Genomic DNA, 23462 nt, shown 5'->3' on the forward strand with positions numbered 1-23462 from the left:
TTACCATTACCATTACCATTGTGGTCTTCTTCGTTCCTTTCTCATAATGTTCTACTCCTCCATCCTATCGTTCAACTTTTCTTCGATACTGTGTACTTGTCGACATCATCAAAATCAGCAAATCAATAGCAATTTATTAAAAATTCGACTGAGTCACTGTCAATATTGTAGAAACGTTCCATAATTATGTGAAAATGTGACCTGTGTGATCACGAAACCATGGTCTTGTACCAAATACAACTGTGTAAAATTCGACAACATATGTGTGTTTTTATTCAAGCAATTTATTATTTTTCTTCTCATCCTCCACCTCCTCCTTCCTAATCTTTCAAATTCCCATCTAATAAGTTTTGCATTCTTTCACTTTCGTCCTCTTTCTTATATTTCACTACCCCTTAATCATCTACAATTTTCCCTCCTTATTAGTTCACCTCCATCTACTTACGCTTAACCTTCCTTTACCAGCTCTAATTCAACTTTCCCATGCTTATTCACTTTTTTCTAAGGCAAGGCTACTCGCTATAAAAACATTCAACATAAGGCACATATATTATGTCATATATATTATGCTCCTACTACTCCGTCATCATTATTGTCGGCGCTTTGATAAGTATATGGTCAGCTCTGACTGTCAAAATGGCATAGACTCTTTTCACACTTCTCTTAATTTTTGTTAGGAACAGTACATTCAAATGTCAAGTCTATTGGTTTATGTACTACAATACATACAAATACTGTCAAAAATAATCAATACCCTTTGTTTCGCTTTCCCAACAAGGTGAGCACCAGGTTTCAAATATGACGATAAAAAACTAATGTCCTTTCAAAAACAAAGGATTTATCAGAGAACCTGCACCTTACTTCTACTGGCAGTTTCTAAATTGCAAGGTTAGTATATATTATTTGCTTTTGAGTGGTACAATTTCAATCTTATCTTGAGAAATTGCACGTAGAATCTACAGTTGAATGACTGTAACTATTATATTCATCAATTTCAAATATATTGAGAAGTATAAATCTACTATGAATGCTGCAATATTAGAATTGTAAACTGTACAAGAAAATCCATAAATTTGTTCAGTTTTCCTCAATTTAATGATAAATATTTAATACAGTACATGAAAAATGAATAACGTTAGTAGGTCTTTCGACACTTATTTCTAAATACTGTGATAAATGAATAAAAATATAGAAAATAAATTATAAGGATGGAAGAAATAACCACAAAAATTATTCAGAACTTCACGGACACCACACATGGTTAAGATATATCGTATAAGCAATGAACTTTCAATAGAAACAGTATTGAAATATATATAGTTTGGCTTGATACTTCTCGACACAAGCATAGTAAGTTATGAAAAAATATTAAAAAGTCATCCAACACAACGATTAACATAAGCTCGACCGTCAAACCCAACATTTACATATTATCAATATCAACATGGTAGGAGTATGAAGCATTACATAACTATGTCACGATACCATCGATGAGTCACAGAAACAGAGGGTGTTAGTTGTGAAGGGTTAATGATATCAGATGTGACTGGACTCTTTCCGACAAGAAAAAAGCTCTTGATAACAACCTTACGCCTCCCACTACCGTATTATTATTCCAATCCTACCAGCAGAAGTGGATCAGTCGTGAAATGACACATCGATTTTATAACAACCCCTTCCACACCCCACCAACAGTTCCACCCCCTGACCCGTCATCCCGAAAACTTTGGATTCTTCTAGGGGTTGATCGAAAGGGTCTCGACACAGCTCAAGAACGTCGACTGGCTTCTCTCTCAATGATTAATCTGTCACGTGATGCTTCTGACAACAAAAGACCCAACTCATTTTTCATCAACGAATCGAACTCATTTTTCATAAGCTTGCCAATGTTTAATTAGGTTTCTCGTCGTTTGTCTCCTTTCTCAAAAATTCTACAAACATCCACTGAGACAAACTCATTCTTCATAAGAGTTATTCAATGTTAAATTACGATTCTCCTTGTTTATTTCCTTTCTCAATCTATTTTTGAATCCCACAAGGATAGAGATATTTTTCATAAACTTCCCAATACTGCATTTAATGAGATTTCTACTTGTTTACCTCCTTTTTCAATTCTTTCTTCATATTGAAATTTCACCAAGTTCAAACAATACTCATCTTTCATTAACTTCCCTTTAATCACGTTTCTACTTGTTTATTCCTCTTTTCAATTCGTTCTAAATCCTTCATAAGCCCTAGAGAGACAGAGCCTAGATTATTATTCAATTCCAAAGGAAGGTAGCTGGAGGATGAGTGATTAATAATGGAGATACTATTGATGAGGGTTGAACTCACGACCCCCGGTCAGAAGTCAATGTCAGTAAACATCAAGCTCCTTGTCACAAAAGAAGTCAAGCTGGGTTGTTATTTGAATATAAGGGTTGTGGGGTGTTCCATTCTAATATAGTTATACAGGCTTCATCCTATCAAATAATTCCAGATCATCTTCGAATCTACATGAGATGGCATTGTTAATTCCAGATTTTCTTTGGATCCAGGTTAGACTTAATGGTTTGTGGATGAGAAAATAGAGAAACAGCGTTCTGTGAAAGGTGAAATGTACTCTGAAAAGTTTCATAATAGGGGTGTATCATAATTACAACCAAGATTATTTTCAGCAATTTTGTTAGTCGGGATTCTCTTTAAAATCTGTATTAGAAGTTTTTATCAGGAGAGAAAATTCCTCGGGATGAAAATTATTGGCATACAAAGAAATTATTATTATTTTTATTAATTTATGATAACTTGAAACAGATATTCGAATTGGAAATATGTTAAATCTAGTCTCTTCTAGAGACTAGAAGTCTAGTCTTGACTGCGTCGAGAAGAGACTAGAGTCGCAGAGACTACGCAACTCAAGTCGAGGCTCGACCAACATGTCGATTCGAGGCTCGACTCAGTCTCACAGTCGCGAGGTCGCGGAGACTAGAGTCGACTGGTCTGAGTGTCATTATTTGAAAACACATGCTGCGTCCGTCGAGAAGAGACTGCGACTCTAGTCTCTTCTAGAGACTAGAAGTCTACTCTTTAGCTTTACTGCGTCGAGAAGAGACTAGAGTCGCAGTCTCTTCTCGACGGACGCAGCATGTGTTTTCAAATAATGACACTCAGACCAGTCGACTCTAGTCTCCGCGACCTCGCGACTGTGAGACTGAGTCGAGCCTCGAATCGACATGTTGGTCGAGCCTCGACTTGAGTTGCGTAGTACCATGCATTTTTAATGAAAGTGAGGTTATGTTTTATCATTTCAGATAAGACAATATATTAATAATTATTATCAAATTTGTTACATGCAAATTAGTGACGAATTGGATCTTATATTTTTAATAAAGTATGGTTGGAAAATAGAGCAGCAAGGAACTGAAGTAGTGACAATGAGCGAAAAAGTCGTGAGGTCGAGGGACTGGAGTCGTACGATTCGAGTCGTGATAGTGTGAGTGACAATTGAGCCTTAAGCTACCTTTGGACTGTCGTAAAAATTATAATTCGAACAGTTTTGGGATCAAGCATGTGGTACTTTTCTGGAAGTTGTGTTATAAAGAATGATTGAATGAATAAACTCAAAGAACAGATCATTTATCGGGAACTACAAGTGGGTTTATAAAAAAACATCCCTGTTTACAAAATTGAGAATAATATAAACAGGAACCATCACGTCACAACATCATAATCACCCTGCATATATGAGAGACTATAGTGAGATTCACTCAAAACTATCAGCATTCCTCATAAATAGCATCAAAGCTTCTCATTCTCAACAATGCTGACAATTCTAAGTGAATCTGTGCACCATACAACAGCTCCTGCTAAATAGCTGTCTGCAATGTCAATGACGTAAACCCACCTGGACTCCCTCAAACCCCCACAACAGGGGACGACAGGAATGGGTTAGGGTGGCAACGGGGTTGGGGGGGGGTACTGAAATGTGGCAACCGGTTTTTTGAGTCTCGGCTGAAAGATGATGATGATCAATGCCACCAGGGAACCAGCAGGCCGACGGACGATCCACCGCTTTGCAGTGCGCAGAGTGCAAAACTTCAGAAGACTGCTTCAGAACAGCGGATGAGAGGAGCCGAGGACTCTGCTACACTGCTGCACTGGGCTGGCTGGTTGGCTTCTTACTACTCCAAATCGACGTGTAAAATTAGATGCTGAAGAAACCGTTCTCCTGTGTGCTGACTAAAGTGGGAACATGAAAGAAGAGGAAGCGGTTAACGAGAAGGAGAAGAATAGGAGGTGGCAGAGAAGCAGAAGAAGGTGAAAAAGAAGAAGAAGAAGAAGAAGAAGAAGAAGAAGAAGAAGAAAAATAAGAAAGAAAAAAGAATTGAGTGAGTGAGTAGGGTATGAGTGAGTGAGAAACGTAGAGGAAATGTGAGAAAATATAATTACCTATTGATATAGTTTATTGTTAATAGAGGAAGAGAGGAGTTTGTGAGAAGATTAAATTTCAATGCTGGAGAAATGGTTCTCCCGCCTGCTCCATGCACTATCTGAAGTGTGAAAATAGAAAACGAAGAAGAAAAGAGTATAGGTGAGAGAGAAACATACTAGAAAAGTAAGAGAATGGAATTAAATATAGATTATATTGTTTACTGAGAATAGAATTAGAAGAGATAAGATTGAGAGTTGGAAAAAGAAGGAAGAAAAACTAAAAGCAGAAGAGGTTATAAACTATGAAGGGTATTGCATTTCTTTATAATGTAATGTACTATGTACGTGTAATGGGAGGGATTTAGATAAGAAAAATGCAAAGAAAGGAGAAGAAAGGAATGGGTTACAGAAAAAAAAGAACAGGGCAGGAGATATAGGTAGGCTACTCATGTATAAGAAGATACAAGAGTGGGAAAAGTAATTGGAAACAGAGAAGAAGATAAATATACTGAAAAAACGATAGTGAGAGATGATAACAGTAAGAGGGAAAGAGTAAGATGGGAGCAGAAAATATGGAAGAACCCGAGAAAGGTGAACAGAAATATAAAGATGGCAAGAGAGGATGAAGGTCGATAGAAAAAGTAGAGAAATGATAAAAAATTGACAAATTTTAGAAAATCTATTATGACTAAAGCCTACAAGTCTAATATGAAAATCAACAAATGGTGCTGAGGGGAAAAAATTATCAGAGAACCAGTGTAATTTGAATAAGGCAAAAGAGCAATGTGAGTATTTGAAATACAGGACTGGTATTATTCAGTTGGAACAGTGTGAGCAGAGCCAAATTGGTTTCTATTCAACTCTTGAGAGAGAGAAGTTTTGAAAGACAGAAAATGACAGAGGAAAGAGGAGTGAGACTCATAAGAAGAAAGAGAATGAGCAATAGGGGGAGACATTGGCTACTGCTTGTAAGAAATTAGAGAACAATCGTATTTGGCAAGTCTTGACTTCTAAATCCTCGACTTCCTTCTCAGCGAGAGCTATCTTCCTCTCGTTGATCCATGATTTACTGCAAATTTAGCAACCTCCTTACCAGTTGTTACTTGATACTTTTGCTAAGTCTCAACTTTATTCCGGTTGACTTACCCTGCCAGTAGTGAGAGTAAATTCAGGTACTTACCGTACTTCAAGCTCCAAGATTTTAAACACAATATGTTGTGTTGTTTGGGTCTTGTAAGCAGAACTTTTACTTTACAGGCCAAAAGTTACTTTACAGTCCTGCGAACATTAGCATATGTGCGAATGTTTATGACTGAATAACAAGCTATACCTAAAGCTGGGTTTACACCAAAATTATTATTATTAACAAAATGTTGATAACTTAATCCTTATAGATTCTATTAAATTGAACGGAACTTGACAAACACATATGTTCATCATGTGTATGATAAGTTATGTTCAATCTTTTTTAATAGCTTTGGTATAAACGCAGCTTAACTCTAGTAACTGATTCTGTTATTGTTTGTTTTAATCATTATTATTTGTATTTTTTTTGTATTGTTATAATATGTAATAGAGAGTTAAGTGTAAGAGAGGGTCGACTTCGCCCTAGCTTCGCTCTCTAGGAAAAATAACAGCAGTCATTCTATTCTATTCCAGTTAATAAAATTCTTAAATTTTCAGAAATATACAAGGAATCTAAACTGAAAAAATTGTATTCATTCTATTCTAGCATGTTTACGACTGATTTACGAAGCTAGATCTTGGAAATATTCAATTCTGTACAATTGAAAAATTATCACCTTGTAACTAGGCTAACTCTAGTAAATAAAAATCTTCAATTTTCAGAAGTATACAAGGATTATTACTAAACATAATTTTATTTATTGTATTTGCAACCTTACTTCTTAGTACAGTAAAGGAGCACCACCTCCGCCATTTCCAAAATATGAAATACTTAAACTATCTTAATAGGCCTAATACTGTACTACAAAATCAAGTCTTTGATTTGTCAGACAACTACTTCAATTTTGTAATGTGATTGATCTACATTATTGAGAGGTCTTTTTAGGTGATAAGTCCTAAATGAATTCATGATTCATCACAAATTGCAATTGTCATAATTATCAAAAAAAAAAATTGAAAAATTTAAGTAGGCTACCTTTTTAAAAACTTTTGAAAATACTACTCAAAATACAGGTACCTGGATTTTTAATATCCAGATAAATAAGAGTAGCCCTCAACAAAAAGTTGATTATTATTATTATATTGAAAAAAGATCAAATCACCACTTATTGCCGAGCGAAGTGAGGTCTAAGATTCAAGTCGACGGTTTGGCATTTCTCTTAATGTTTAAATGTTTGAATGTTTTTATGTTGCGCATTTACGGCGAAACGCGGTAATAGATTTTCATGAAATTCGACAGGTACGTTCCTTTTTTAATTGCACGTCGACGTATATACCGTACAAGGTTATCATACGCCAATATTAGAGTAAAAATCAGAATTATTTATCATAAATCAGCTGACAAGTGATTACACAGATGTGTGGAGAAGCCAGTCTATTGCTGTATTTCCATAAGGTCTATAGTTTCAATCAGGGATTATAACTTGTGGATGAGAATACTGCGTGAGGTCTAATGTTCACAGAACTACTAGTAGATGTGAACATTTGATTAAACATAACTTGCCAAACACATGATGAACATGTGTGTTTGTCAAGTTCCGTTCAAACTAATAGAATCTATAAGGATTAAGTTATTAACATTTTGTTAATATCTTTGGTGTAAACCCAGCTTAAGGTTAATTTCAATAATTGATTTTAAAACTTCACAGTTATTTTCTACATGAAAATTCGGCCTTCGTGATGCAATTCTAAATTCTCTTGACTTGATATTTAAATAGTCTATTTGGATTACGCTTACACACAACAACAATAGTAAAAGACTAATGTTGAAAGAATTCACTCAATATTTGCATAAAATTATGTCAAACTCGACACACTCACAAATTTATCAAACAACAAGAGTACATGATTAATACGCGGATGTGAAGAGGCGTTATCAATATTGGCCAAGCTAGTATCACATTCAGATTCAACAGCTGACTGATAAGACTGCGATTTACATTGTAAATTATTGCGTCTGTCTATCTTTGAACTAACTATTAATAGGGCTCAGCCGTTCAAGTGGTATAACATTTGAAGCGTTTTACACATGTCTGGAATAAGAGTTTACAGAGTTTATCACTTTTACTATGGCTATTATCAAAATAGTTCAAATACTATTACGCTTTATCGCTATTAATCCACTGTGTTATAACATTTAGCGTAACAACAATGTCATGAAATGGAGAATTTGGCAATATGATAGCAGATTTTCAATAGAATAAGAATTCGGAAATAATTCACAATCAATTACATAAGATTATTACTCTAATTAATCATTTACCAAATAACGTTAGAAGAGCCTGCGACAGGATTCCGTCTCAAGTTCCATAATAAGTTCCTGTTTTCTTCTCCCAATCATATTATATTGTAATTATGATTTGTAATTGTCAATGAAATAAATAATATAAATCAATAAACCTTGAAATGTAATCAAACTATTATTTATTAAGTGGAGTTGGGGCTTTTACTCCTCTTCAACACTCAACTACGGAAATAAATTAATATTTAGGTTTCAATGGGGATGAATATTTACACTAACTCGTGAGCAAAGAAGAGAAATAGGAAAACGAAAAACTTACATTAAAAATGCTACAGTCGAAATATAGCAGAGCCTTGGATAAGATAGAGCATTGGAACTCACCTAGAAACAAAATAAGAAATTATTGACTAAATTAAACAATTATTACTTGTGAATATAATGTTATTACTGATTTCAATTGTATAATTTTTTTCAGCTCCAGATTTATTCACTTATTAATACTGTATTTCAGGAAATAATCACCTTTCAGCCCTATTATCTATTACTCTCCATTTTCTATTGGATTATCTCTCCATTATCTATGTCAGATTTATTTACTTATTAGTATTTTAGAGAATAATTTTATTTACATTTTAATATCTGGTATTATGACGTATAATAACTGAGCCACCGGATCATCCTATCTACTTGATGTGCATTTCCATTGAATCAGGACTCTCTTGCAGAGACTATCAACAGAAACAACATTTCCGTTAATTGTTAAATCCCCTGAAAGAGAACTATTCATTTTATCCTATCTTTTAGTAAATAACAATGATTTCTGCATTGAATAACATCTATCTTGCCAACAAGAATCGAACTCTTTGTGAATTTAGATATGACCTACACTTTAGATTTATATAATTCTATTAATAAATTCATGGAAATTGAAGTACTATTTTCAGTTAGTTGATGATTAGTTGATGAAATTGATTATCAATAGAGAAAATGATTATAATTTTATCAATACAGAATTAGTTGAATGAATTGTCGATGTACTGAGTTCTTGGTCAACAATAATTCAATATTGGTATTTATCCAATCTTTTTTTTTCAGAAGTTATTTCATTTGAATTAGAAAATATTTATAAGCTCCTATCAATTTATCATTCGTAACAATGAATCCTTCAAAACATGAATCTAATCAAATAAAAAATTGCCCATACTTCTGTATTCAAGTTTGCAAGTTTTCCACTTGTGATGGATAGCCAAAATATTGTGGAGCGAGCTGCACGGCGAATTGTAATCGAGGGCTCTGATTGGCTGAAAAGTTCAGCGTTCGGAGTGAGGTGAGGCGAGCAGTTAGAACAGAGGCAAGCGGCACGGCGAATGGTTCGGAGTGCGGTACGGCGAATGATTAACAGCTGATTTTTAACATTATGAAACATATGCTCATGTTCGTTGAAAGGCAAGATGTTCGGAGGAATGCACGGTTTGCTGCGCGGTTCGAGGTTCGGTTCGGCATGTGTGGACGCACTTTTAGTTGTTACAGGACATTTATACAAATCACAGGCCAAAGCAACATAATAATCTATCTTCTTCTTCTGCTTCTTCTCTTCTTCTTCTTCTTCTTCTTCTTCTTCTTCTTCTCTTCTTCTTCTTCTTCTTTCTTCTGCTTCTTCCCTTCTTCTTCTTCTTCTTCTTCTCTCTTCTTCTTCTTCTTCTTCTCTTCTTCTTCTTCTTCTTCTGCTTCTTCTTCTTCTGCTTCTTCTTCTGCTTCTTCTTCTTCTGCTTCTTCTTCTTTTTCTTCTTCTTCTTCTTCTTTTCTTCTTCTTCTCTTCTTCTTCTTCTTCTTCTTCTTCTCTTCTTCTTCTTCTTCTTCTTCTCTTTCTTCTTTCTTCTCTTCTTCTTCTCTTCTTCTTCTCTTCTTCTTCTTCTTCTTTTTCTTCTTCTTCTTCTTCTTCTTCTTCTTCTTCTTCTTTCTTCTCTTCTTCTTCTCTTCTTCTTCTTCTTCTCCTTCTACCTATATCTAAAAGGCTTAGCCCCGACAAACTGAAATCACACCACAGCCCAAACTACTAAGCCTAAAAACATGAAATTTCGACAATTGTTTAGTGTAGCCTCAAAACATACACTACGAAAGGATTTTCAGAAATCTGCCCCCCCCTGAGGGAGCTGAGCCCCCCAAAATGTTCACTTTTTAACCGTTCATTGCACGGCAAAGTCATGAGGAACATTTTCGTTCGGGTACGAAAAAAATTAGATCTATGCAGACAAATTCCAATCAGGAGCACAGGGGGGTTCAGAAGAGGGCACTTTTCGAAAATTTTGATGTAAAATCACACTACAGCTCAAACTAATTGGCCTACAGACTTAAAACTTTGCACAAATATTCTTCAAACATGCTAGATGCGCACTAAGAACGGATTTTGAGATATTTTGCCTCTAAGGATTTCAAAGGATGAAAAAGGATCCTATTAAGTAAGATTATGGTAAGGTGAACTCCATATGGAACTGAGATAATTGACACATGATATTCTAACATATATTGTAATCATTGGAAAGCTTAAAACAATTTCATCAATTAGCTGATCGAATTGATTTTGCGTTGATTGAGAGCGTGAGCTTAGCACGTGTTTGTTCCATCGTTGAATGCTTGGCCAGTTTGGTTTGCGCCTTCTATCAGCTGTAAATGGAGTCTCATACACTCCGATTAGAACAGAGCACAAAGTTTCCTTTGGTTAGGAGTTTGTTGATAATTCTTTTTTCAAATTCAAATTTATTGCCATCAAAATCACATTGAAAGCTTTCTTAATAGACAACAAGGTTACAGAAACAAAATGTCAAACATATACCTACATTTATTTGTAGCACGGCCAGAAAAAGACAAACTTGAGTACTAGCCGTGAGTTTATTGAATATAACTTAATAATATATATTTTGTTATTATTTTGTGAATAAAAATACGAGTTGATGAGAGGTGCGAGTAATTCCTTAAGCCGCGTTTACACCGAGTTGGCAATAAAAAATTGCCAATTTCGATTGCAGACGCTAGTTGCCGATGGAAGTCTGCAACTTGTACTTGCAACCTGGGCACATAGTTTGTTTTTAGGTCTGCAACCTGCAACTTGCAACTAAACTTTACAGTATGTAGAAAATCAGACAGTATGTAGAATGTCGAGTGCTGAAGGCAGCGTGTGTTATTTTATCAAAATGTAGAAAACCGAGAAGATACAGGGTTCGACTTCATTGCAGGCAAGAGCAAAGTTAGCGGCAGCGATCTTTTAAATGATTTAAATCGAGATGATACCAGATCCTTGACGGGGGAATTGAGATGCGATGGCAGTGTAAAAAACTTTTTAAGAATGTCAAGTGACGATTTTGAAAATTTAATTGTTGGTATTGGACACATAATTAGTAAACAGGATACTAACTAAGGAAAGCATTCCAGTGCGAGAAAGATTGGCTATTACATTGCGCTTTTTGGCGAGTGGCGACTCTTATACTAGTCTCAGTTATTGGTTTAAAGTTTCCAAAAGTGCGATATCTATTTTAGTGCCAGAGGTTTGTGAGGCTGTTATAGGTTTCCTGAAGGATAACATACAGGTGAGCAAAGAAAGAAAATTACTAAATATTGTTATTTTTAGATACCTTTTATTCGTTTACGTTGTGCACTGAGTTAAATAAATCTAACCAAAAAAGTTGCAACCTGGTAGTGACTTGTTAATAAAATATGAACCCAAAGTTAAGTTAATGTTCCAAAGTAACACAATTCTAAAAATAGAAATAAATGTATACATAAAAAACTCCAAATCAAACAAAGAAACTCTATAGCTTAAGAAATATAGGCTAGCGCTAATGTAAAGAGTATGTATAGCGCTTACATTATAGCTAGCGACCACGTGGAGCCAACAGGCGGGAGGGTAGCGGGTAGTTGCAGACTCAAGTTGCAACTGAAGTTAGCGCTGCAACTCGCATTGCCAACCGGGGTTGGCAACCGCCTTGATCTTTACCGACTCCGGTCGGAAAAACCAAATTTCGATTGCCAACTCGCAAAATCGGTCTCCAACTACGGTTGGCAATGCGAGTTGCAGTTGTTTTAATGCGTGCAACTCAAAATTGCCGATAAATGTCGGCAATCATTGGTTGCCAACTCCGGTGTAAACGCGGCTGTATATTTGATCCGAATGGTTATTCATAATACAGTAGTCGGGGTCACTGCAATCAAAATTTTTTATTTTGTACGGTAGCTAATAAATTTCATACGTATTGATTGTCCATAATGTATCCAGTATCCATAATGGAAGTAAATGAACTACTCAAAATTAATGGCTTACTGGTCCCTCTAGATTTATAGTACTCCTGTGATTGATCCTTTCTTTTTCAGCGTTGTCTATTAATAATAAAGCTTACCCAGCAAACTTCGTACCGCCAATGTATCTCATGTTACACTTGACTTTATTTGGTGAATCAGGAAATTTATCTGACAATCAACATGTTCATTTACATCTCAATACCGACTTCCTATGTGCTTAGTCATGCAGCATTCATTATTCCGAAAACATATTCTTCTCAATCAATTGGCAGTAATATCTATTAGTAAAGTTTTCAATTAAAAAAAAGGTTATATCAGTGTTTCAAAGAAAAATATTCAATGTTTTCATAGCTGTAGATTGTCGATATATGGTCCAGGAAATATGCGATGTACGATGAATCACACAGAATTGACAAATTTTAGAAAATCTATTATGACTAAAGCCTACAAGTCTAATATGAAAATCAACAAATGGTGCTGAGGGGAAAAAATTATCAGAGAACCAGTGTAATTTGAATAAGGCAAAAGAGCAATGTGAGTATTTGAAATACAGGACTGGTATTATTCAGTTGGAACAGTGTGAGCAGAGCCAAATTGGTTTCTATTCAACTCTTGAGAGAGAGAAGTTTTGAAAGACAGAAAATGACAGAGGAAAGAGGAGTGAGACTCATAAGAAGAAAGAGAATGAGCAATAGGGGGAGACATTGGCTACTGCTTGTAAGAAATTAGAGAACAATCGTATTTGGCAAGTCTTGACTTCTAAATCCTCGACTTCCTTCTCAGCGAGAGCTATCTTCCTCTCGTTGATCCATGATTTACTGCAAATTTAGCAACCTCCTTACCAGTTGTTACTTGATACTTTTGCTAAGTCTCAACTTTATTCCGGTTGACTTACCCTGCCAGTAGTGAGAGTAAATTCAGGTACTTACCGTACTTCAAGCTCCAAGATTTTAAACACAATATGTTGTGTTGTTTGGGTCTTGTAAGCAGAACTTTTACTTTACAGGCCAAAAGTTACTTTACAGTCCTGCGAACATTAGCATATGTGCGAATGTTTATGACTGAATAACAAGCTATACCTAAAGCTGGGTTTACACCAAAATTATTATTATTAACAAAATGTTGATAACTTAATCCTTATAGATTCTATTAAATTGAACGGAACTTGACAAACACATATGTTCATCATGTGTATGATAAGTTATGTTCAATCTTTTTTAATAGCTTTGGTATAAACGCAGCTTAACTCTAGTAACTGATTCTGTTATTGTTTGTTTTAATCATTATTATTTGTATTTTTTTTGTATTGTTATAATATGTAATAGAGAGTTAAGTGTAAGAGAGGGTCGACTTCGCCCTAGCTTCGCTCTCTAGAAAAATAACAGCAGTCATTCTATTCTATTCCAGTTAATAAAATTCTTAAATTTTCAGAAATATACAAGGAATCTAAACTGAAAAAATTGTATTCATTCTATTCTAGCATGTTTACGACTGATTTACGAAGCTAGATCTTGGAAATATTCAATTCTGTACAATTGAAAAATTATCACCTTGTAACTAGGCTAACTCTAGTAAATAAAAATCTTCAATTTTCAGAAGTATACAAGGAATTATTACTAAACATAATTTTATTTATTGTATTTGCAACCTTACTTCTTAGTACAGTAAAGGAGCACCACCTCCGCCATTTCCAAAATATGAAATACTTAAACTATCTTAATAGGCCTAATACTGTACTACAAAATCAAGTCTTTGATTTGTCAGACAACTACTTCAATTTTGTAATGTGATTGATCTACATTATTGAGAGGTCTTTTTAGGTGATAAGTCCTAAATGAATTCATGATTCATCACAAATTGCAATTGTCATAATTATCAAAAAAAAAATTGAAAAATTTAAGTAGGCTACCTTTTTAAAAACTTTTGAAAATACTACTCAAAATACAGGTACCTGGATTTTTAATATCCAGATAAATAAGAGTAGCCCTCAACAAAAAGTTGATTATTATTATTATATTGAAAAAAGATCAAATCACCACTTATTGCCGAGCGAAGTGAGGTCTAAGATTCAAGTCGACGGTTTGGCATTTCTCTTAATGTTTAAATGTTTGAATGTTTTTATGTTGCGCATTTACGGCGAAACGCGGTAATAGATTTTCATGAAATTCGACAGGTACGTTCCTTTTTTAATTGCACGTCGACGTATATACCGTACAAGGTTATCATACGCCATATTAGAGTAAAAATCAGAATTATTTATCATAAATCAGCTGACAAGTGATTACACAGATGTGTGGAGAAGCCAGTCTATTGCTGTATTTCCATAAGGTCTATAGTTTCAATCAGGGATTATAACTTGTGGATGAGAATACTGCGTGAGGTCTAATGTTCACAGAACTACTAGTAGATGTGAACATTTGATTAAACATAACTTGCCAAACACATGATGAACATGTGTGTTTGTCAAGTTCCGTTCAAACTAATAGAATCTATAAGGATTAAGTTATTAACATTTTGTTAATATCTTTGGTGTAAACCCAGCTTAAGGTTAATTTCAATAATTGATTTTAAAACTTCACAGTTATTTTCTACATGAAAATTCGGCCTTCGTGATGCAATTCTAAATTCTCTTGACTTGATATTTAAATAGTCTATTTGGATTACGCTTACACACAACAACAATAGTAAAAGACTAATGTTGAAAGAATTCACTCAATATTTGCATAAAATTATGTCAAACTCGACACACTCACAAATTTATCAAACAACAAGAGTACATGATTAATACGCGGATGTGAAGAGGCGTTATCAATATTGGCCAAGCTAGTATCACATTCAGATTCAACAGCTGACTGATAAGACTGCGATTTACATTGTAAATTATTGCGTCTGTCTATCTTTGAACTAACTATAATAGGGCTCAGCCGTTCAAGTGGTATAACATTTGAAGCGTTTTACACATGTCTGGAATAAGAGTTTACAGAGTTTATCACTTTTACTATGGCTATTATCAAAATAGTTCAAATACTATTACGCTTTATCGCTATTAATCCACTGTGTTATAACATTTAGCGTAACAACAATGTCATGAAATGGAGAATTTGGCAATATGATAGCAGATTTTCAATAGAATAAGAATTCGGAAATAATTCACAATCAATTACATAAGATTATTACTCTAATTAATCATTTACCAAATAACGTTAGAAGAGCCTGCGACAGGATTCCGTCTCAAGTTCCATAATAAGTTCCTGTTTTCTTCTCCCAATCATATTATATTGTAATTATGATTTGTAATTGTCAATGAAATAAATAATATAAATCAATAAACCTTGAAATGTAATCAAACTATTATTTATTAAGTGGAGTTGGGGCTTTTACTCCTCTTCAACACTCAACTACGGAAATAAATTAATATTTAGGTTTCAATGGGGATGAATATTTACACTAACTCGTGAGCAAAGAAGAGAAAATAGGAAAACGAAAAACTTACATTAAAAATGCTACAGTCGAAATATAGCAGAGCCTTGGATAAGATAGAGCATTGGAACTCACCTAGAAAACAAAATAAGAAATTATTGACTAAATTAAACAATTATTACTTGTGAATATAATGTTATTACTGATTTCAATTGTATAATTTTTTTCAGCTCCAGATTTATTCACTTATTAATACTGTATTTCAGGAAATAATCACCTTTCAGCCCTATTATCTATTACTCTCCATTTTCTATTGGATTATCTCTCCATTATCTATGTCAGATTTATTTACTTATTAGTATTTTAGAGAATAATTTTATTTACATTTTAATATCTGGTATTATGACGTATAATAACTGAGCCACCGGATCATCCTATCTACTTGATGTGCATTTCCATTGAATCAGGACTCTCTTGCAGAGACTATCAACAGAAACAACATTTCCGTTAATTGTTAAATCTGATATAGAAACTCAATTCACACAAATGTATGGCGTACGTGACGTGTTAGCAACTAGACCACGGTGAGAGCTGCAGCTGCTCTCCTCCACGAAAGCGGAAAATCGGCAGAAAATAATGGAAAGACGTGAGAAAATAGCACAATTAAGAAACTTTTAACAGAATTCTCACGTCGTCACACCAGGGAAAGAATGGCTCAATAATGGCTTGTTTGACGAGGTATGATACAGACACTCTAGTACGGTGTGGGAAATAATAAATAATTGAAGAAGTACAAGATAATGGGATAAAAAAGGCTGCATTTTCTCTTTGCCTTCCAAAGATGTGTAAGAGCGAAATGTTGAAAATGAATTAATTTAAATAATTCAAGTAGGAAGAAGCTGGTATTCAGATATTCTGGGGATAGCTTCCTGGAAGTTTTATGAGAACTGAGACCATAGATTTACGAATTATTTCCTTAAAAATCCAATTACATTAAATAAATTATTGTTAAATATAAATTAATATTGGAATATTTATTTTTGACAGTAAGGAAGTATTTGACTTTTGACATATTTTTAAAGAATGTGTGTTTTAATCTTTGAAAAATGTCTTCAATTTGAAGTACGAAAACATTAAATTGGATATTTGCGTACAGGAAATTTGGAACATTCATTAGTCATTTCTCTCCTAATAGCTGTCTTGATTTGAGCCTCTCTCAATGAATATATTATATAAATTAAAATGATGAAGTGATATATGAGATAAAAATAAAAATCATTTTTCTAGTAACTATTCGAAGATCATGGGAAAGATCAGTTTTACGTGAAGAAATGAGGAACAAGGTTGCCATTTAATTAGGAACCAGTTAGACAAGGCTACCACAGTTTCGAGGAAATGAAGATAAAAAATAACCAATAAAGAACTAGACAATCAACGGCCAAATTCAAGATAATGGCTCCTGAATCCAGAACGGGGTCAGTTAGGCGAGACTCAGAGAAAAAAAAACAAGAAATTAATAGAAAATAGGTAAGTTAATGAATGATCGGTGAAGAATTTTCGATACCCGTGAAATTTTAAGGAAAGCGAGGCTCAAGGTGCCTTTGATTGAATTCTATCAGCTGGTTATGAGAATTGTCTGGAATTTTGGGAAGGTCATCAAGCTAAGAAGGTCAAACAGATGAAAGCGAGACTACTCAATCACATTAATTGCGTGCAGAAATGTTCCAAATATTATTTAATAGCGATTTATATTGTCCATATTGTAATTCAGTCATGCTGTAAGTAGCAAGTATGCTATAATTCAAGTAATTTTGTTCATGCTGTAAGTAGCATGGAAGAGGCATGCCTAAAGCGTGTACTAATTTCGACCAGGAACATCACAAACATGTTTTTTCGTCAAAATATAAAGGCAGAAGGGATGAAGCCATAAAAAGTATGGTTTTATTTAGATTGAAGAGAAAATTGAATAAGAAAAGGGGAAAAATGGATTTGATGAATGGAAAATTTTAAATGAATGCAACATGGAGGAATAGAATTGAAGAATGAAGATTAAATGAAAATATGATGATCAGATAAAAGATTAGAAGGAAGTTGATCGAGAGAAGATTACGAAACAATATTGTTGCAAGATAAATTGCTCAAATGAGAAATTATTCAATTTACCCTAGAATGAGAATCGGAGGAGAGTGTAGAAGAGAGGAGATGAATTGGAGAGACTAAAAAGGAGAGAAGAGATGGAAGTAGATAAAAGGATGAGTGAAAGAACAAATAATAAGTTGTTGTTGAAAGATGAGTTGCACTAATGAAGACTACCTAGTCCTTACTTGATCATGAAACGCAAACTGAACTTGAAAATTTCCTACAAGCAATTCATAAAACGTCGTAGATCTACGTCAATGTACGAGGTAAACCAATAAATTTCAGCTAGATGACTCAGAGCGACTAAAGCAAACCCAGCACTGTTTACTGCCTTGACTACAAGTGCACACAACCTTCACTAGTTTGTTCTGCACAATAGAGAGAGAACAGAATGTATTATTTTAATAGCTTCTGGTTACCTTATGTGGAGTGTCCCATGTCTGGGATATTATTGAACAGGTGAAAGAGTTTACCTGTTCATAACTAATGACAAGAATGAAATTAAGTGATAATATAATGGTTTCATTCCTACTTGCCTACAAAAATTAAGTAGGCCTACTGTAAATGTCATGTAACAATTGAGAAAATACAAAATGAAGTTTGTTGGGGAAAAAATAGGAAAAAAATTTCAAATTGAAAAATTATGAATAGGCTAATGTGAGAACAACCAATGTTTGTACTAATGTACAAACAATTCACTGTACTACTGGCCAATCAATAATTTTCCTGATCAGTTGAATTACAATAAAAAACAAATACTCATAATATAACGTAATAATGTCAGGATAACATTTGAAATCAATTATTTTGGGCCCTTTTCACAAATTCAAAACAAATCTGGATAAAAGGTGGCTCGAATCTAAGGTCTAATTCATCACCGTATTATATAATAATTCAATTCATTTTCAGTTTTATCCAACAGATGCTAGATGTTTTTTTGAAGATAAACTCAAGTAGGCTACTTGAGACAAAAGTCCATTAAGCATCAATTGGCTGCCCTCTCTAAATCTACACCTTAGAATAAACAGACAGTATTGTACTAAGACAACCCCCACAGCACTCAGAAACTCGATTTCAGGAAGCTCTCAAGCGAGCTTGAATAATTTAAATTGATTTAACGCCAGTCTAGAGGCTAGCCACTCCACACTCCACAGTGCTTCAGAGCAGGAACGAGCTACAATCGTTTATATTGGTCAACCAACCACGTGTCTTTTGGCCAATCTCCAAATTTATTCACCTTCTTATTCACCCTTTCCTCTTATCATTCTTTCTCTCTTCACCTCTCTCAGTCTTCCTCTAATCTTATAAACCTTTCTCTCTCACTCTCTGCATCGGTTGCCGGAAACGTAGAACGAATTCTCAGCTATTTTCGCCGTTTGTTTACCATTCTCTTTTTATGAACGAACTGTTGATATCTTTATTGGTGCACTTTGCATTTACAGTTCATCAATCTTGGAGGTGTGCGTAGGCTTAGCAGGCGAAAATTACGGCTTTTCAATTGCCATGAAATGGAGAATTTATTTTTGACAACACGGAAGGATAGTTGGAAGGAAGACTTATCTCAGGTTTGATAAAAATGGTAGGTAGATTGAGGCCTGAACAGTGAGTCTGATAAAATTGTAATCGAGATTCAAAAGAGTTTGATAAAAATTAATGAATCAATAAATAAAGAGTTGTGTGTTTGGTGGGAATGTAAGTAGGCTACTTTCCAAGATAAGTCATGTAGTTTCGATTATAATTTGATAATCATTCATAATAAAACTGCAAAATTGACTTCGACATTTGCAGCAATCTTATTCAAGAATACGTATGATAGAATTCTAGGAAGGTTCGTGTTATAATAGCAAAGAAAGGGAGAGCGTGGTGAAATAGAAAATTTGGATCAAATTAATACAATGACGATAGATTTGCAAATTTAATACTTTTTTTAACCCATACTTATTTATTTGTTGTCATTAGACAGGCAATGGGAGCAGAGAAAAAGGACATTTAAAATAATTAGGCTACTAGTTCCAGTGAGGGCAGCGATATTGATGTCACAACAGCCAATGGGAGTAAAGTAACATTAAAATTCAACCAATTACAAGTTATTCAATGAAAGAGCATCGATTTCCTTGTCGATTATACTAGCCAATTGGAATAAAGATATAGACTACTCAACCAATCACCAATTATCGATATCATTGCTTGAAAACCCCTAATATTAATTGAATTAATAAAAACCGGATCAACTAATTTTCAATACAGTATTAGTCATCAAATCATTTACGAAATCATACTCAGCTTTAGACAGCATCGATATCCTTGCTAAGACCCCTAATATGAATTGAATTATTAAAAACCGGATCTACTAATTTTTAATACAGTATTAGTCATCAAATCATTTACGAAATTATACTCAGCTAATCGAAAAGTTGCTTTCCATAAAGTTCTATTATTATTTTTTATCAAATCATAAATGGATGAAAAAACAGTTTAGCCTTCAGGTGTGAACTCTATTTTGCCATCCTCTAAAAGTGACTCCCGGGGCAACAACCCTGGTTGGCCCAGCCCAGCAGCCCTAATCATGCACCATTTGTCAATGATTTTGCCATGTCATGCAGGATAGGTAGTGCAGCTCAGCTGTTTGGCACGGACTGCAGTAATGCAGTTTCACCCCTCCCAATCTCATCGATTGATAGTAATCAAGAGAATGAAGTTTCAACCCTTTCCCCATGTGCAATCATGTCCCCACCTTCCGAAATCATGTGACTGACGTCAAAGTGACGCAGAATATGGCAAAGGGATTCTAGGAAAGGGTTACATACTACAAAGGGAGTTCATGGAAGGGGTGACTCCTGAAATTCATGAGAATTCCCTGAATTCTCCTAGGCTTGTCATCACTCATTCATTCATTTTTAAATACGATGACTGCAAATGAAACACGTTCTCAAAATACAAAACAGAAGAAGGGAATTGTTAAAATAGGTAATAGGAAACTCTTTACAAAAACGATACTGTCCATTATATTGGACTGTCTTTCTTTTGGGCCTGTTCTTGTTATAAAATTTCAACAATACAAAATAAGCTTTCTTGGCAATAAAGCAGGCCTAACAATTACCATCATCTTTTTACCAAGTAAATGTACAGTAATAGTAGCTAAAGGCCTGAAGCATGCTTTCTAGGCTCCCTAGAAAGTTGACCTTATAAATTCAAAATTAATTAATTTCATGAATGGCAATAGAGAATGACAAGAACAACTACAGTAAAATAAGTAAAACTTATCAGCATTGGATGATTGTCTATTTTAATTGGATAAAATAATGGGAATATTTAATACAAAATGTAGTAGGTTATTTTAGTCTATAATTTTTTACCTTTCACATTGTTCTTGACCTAATATAAAAGCCCCTGACCTGAACATAATAATTCAATGAAGAATTCTACTAATAGACTACTATAGTGGAATTAAATTTGAATAATACATATAGAGGTAATACATAATAAAATATAGATCCATTTCAGAAACTTGAATAGAATTTAAGAAAAAATATAGCTCAATATTCTATCATCAATGTTGAGTCACCAGTCAGTTTAGGTAATTTCATCTATAATTTTCTTAAAACTACAGATAACAATTAAATTTCCAATTGATAATGAGCATAGCTTTTAATTTATATGTATATAAAGTATAAAATATAATTGACGAGCAATGAAAAATATTACAGGTGAGATAGATAGTGTAGCCTACTCACAGTACGTACACTCAAATTCAAAGCTAATTTCTTAATTTACTTGATATTCTAAAATAAGCAAAATTACAGTTAAATTACCTGTTGCTTACAAAAGCATTTTTTGAAAACTAGCTATCTTGACTAAGGGGAAAATAACAAATACCACAATTATAACAATAAACACATTCTGAAATCAGATTTTGATGTGCGAAAGTTGGGAATCAAGGTGGAAGGTACCAGGTACTGAATGTTACCGATAAGATTGAACATATCAAAAATTTAAATATGGCTGCCATGAAGCAGGTACCTACAGTAGATTGTAGCTCATTACGAATTCAATTATGAAAAAGTATAACTTGCAGAACCGAAGTAGATCTAATAAAAAATCGCTGCTAAGATGCCATTCTAGTTCTTTGTTTCACCTGATAACCCATGAAAAATGACTCAAGTAGAACAGGTACGGTAAGACTGAGAAGATAATCAACGTTTTGAGATAGGGTATAAAAAATTGATATGGAAGATGAGGAAGTTTACAACCTACAACACGTGCTGATACCAGGTTTCATTTCTTGAAATTTGTATTGTATGAGCCTCGACACCTTGAAAAGTTCTAAGTAATTTGTTGATCTCATTCTTTGCAAATGAAATGAACACCTTAAATGACAACTGATAAGAATCGATGAGGAAGACCTGCGTTGTTACAAACTGGTTTTTGGCATTGAGGCACTCAACTATGCAGCTTATTACTTGGAATTGTATGGAATTTTGTATTTTATGGAGTGTTTTTGGTTCTTTCCACTCACCTTTTGGGTTTCCAACGCCTTTTCAAAACCCCCAACATGAGGAAGAAGGCCAGCAAAATACAGCACCAGTCGAAAATGAACCAGATAAAATCCAGTAGATACACAAAAAATCACAAGGTAAAACAAATTACCACCACATAATCCATGTAGATAACACTAGCAGAGTCAACAACGTAACCCCATTTCCATAAGGAAATGTACGTAAGGGACTGAATTGAACCTTATCAATACGCGATTCACAAATTAGAATTCGGCTACATTATAAAATGTACGACATGAACAACGCGAATACACTCACCACTCACGAACCGGTCTGAGATTCAACTGACAAAATTTCGGAGCTCGGTTCTATTCACAGACTCGTTCGGCAATCTTCGGTCAAGTTCGGTTCGCTTCGTGTGACGTCACACACTAATCGATCAGCCTGCCAGCTGAGAGAAGACCCGGGCCGTTTGACTGACAAATCTTGGCTTCAAAATTATCAATGATCTTTTACCGAGAATCTTTTTGCTTCGAGTGCCAATTTGAAACTGAAAGCAAGTACTTAAAATAGAACTGAAGATAAAAGCAAAGAAAATAGACACAATCGAAATATGCTGAGAAGAATTCCGTTTACACGGGTTAGGCTATATAGGCACTGACACGTGCAGTTGTGATAGCGATAAGAGCAGAGGGTCACAATAATTGAATGAACTACATTGGGGTGTTGCAAAATGGAATAAAAGCTTGGGACAATGCAGGCACTTATTTTTCTAGTGATCATATTCCAAATCATCCTCAAGCTCCTCATACTTTTTTATTTTGAAAAGACCAAAAAGTGATGAATTATTATCATAAACGTTGTAATGTTAGAAACTTCAAGATTTATTTTCGAATAGGCTACCTATGAAAAACTTCCTCCTATTAGATCAATAGGTAGGAAATTCAATATTGTTCCTGATTTTAAAATTCAGTCCACTCAACTTCAAGTACTAATACCTTTGAACGGCAAAAATTAAGAGAAAAAATAAAACATTATCATAGTTTTGAATTTGAAGTCCTCCAATAAATCGTATAATTGAAATTGAAATTGAAATTGAAATTTTATTCACAACACTGACATATTTTACAAATATTTTTACAATGCAATCATTATAAAGAAACAGTATCATGATGGAAAAAAGAAAAGAACTTCAGTAGCTTAACAGCTGTGATTGAAGTTCTACACTATTGTTATTGTACATTATAATATGAACGAGACAGTCACTTGATTTTGGT

At 34.2% G+C, this 23462-nt stretch overlaps 1 protein-coding gene across 1 annotated transcript in view; it reads right to left on the minus strand.

Moving 5' to 3' along the window:
* LOC111062079 overlaps positions 1–22536 on the minus strand; it is a 353400-nt gene extending 330864 nt beyond the window's left edge. Inside the window, exon 1 of the mRNA XM_039437063.1 lies at positions 22206–22536. Coding sequence (XP_039292997.1) covers positions 22206–22243 — 38 coding nt within the window. The 5' untranslated portion in view covers positions 22244–22536. The remainder of the gene's footprint in view (positions 1–22205) is intronic.
* Between the last annotated feature and the right edge of the window lie 926 nt (positions 22537–23462).

This window comes from Nilaparvata lugens, chromosome 10 (assembly GCF_014356525.2).
Source record: "Nilaparvata lugens isolate BPH chromosome 10, ASM1435652v1, whole genome shotgun sequence".
Taxonomy (NCBI): domain Eukaryota; kingdom Metazoa; phylum Arthropoda; class Insecta; order Hemiptera; family Delphacidae; genus Nilaparvata; species Nilaparvata lugens.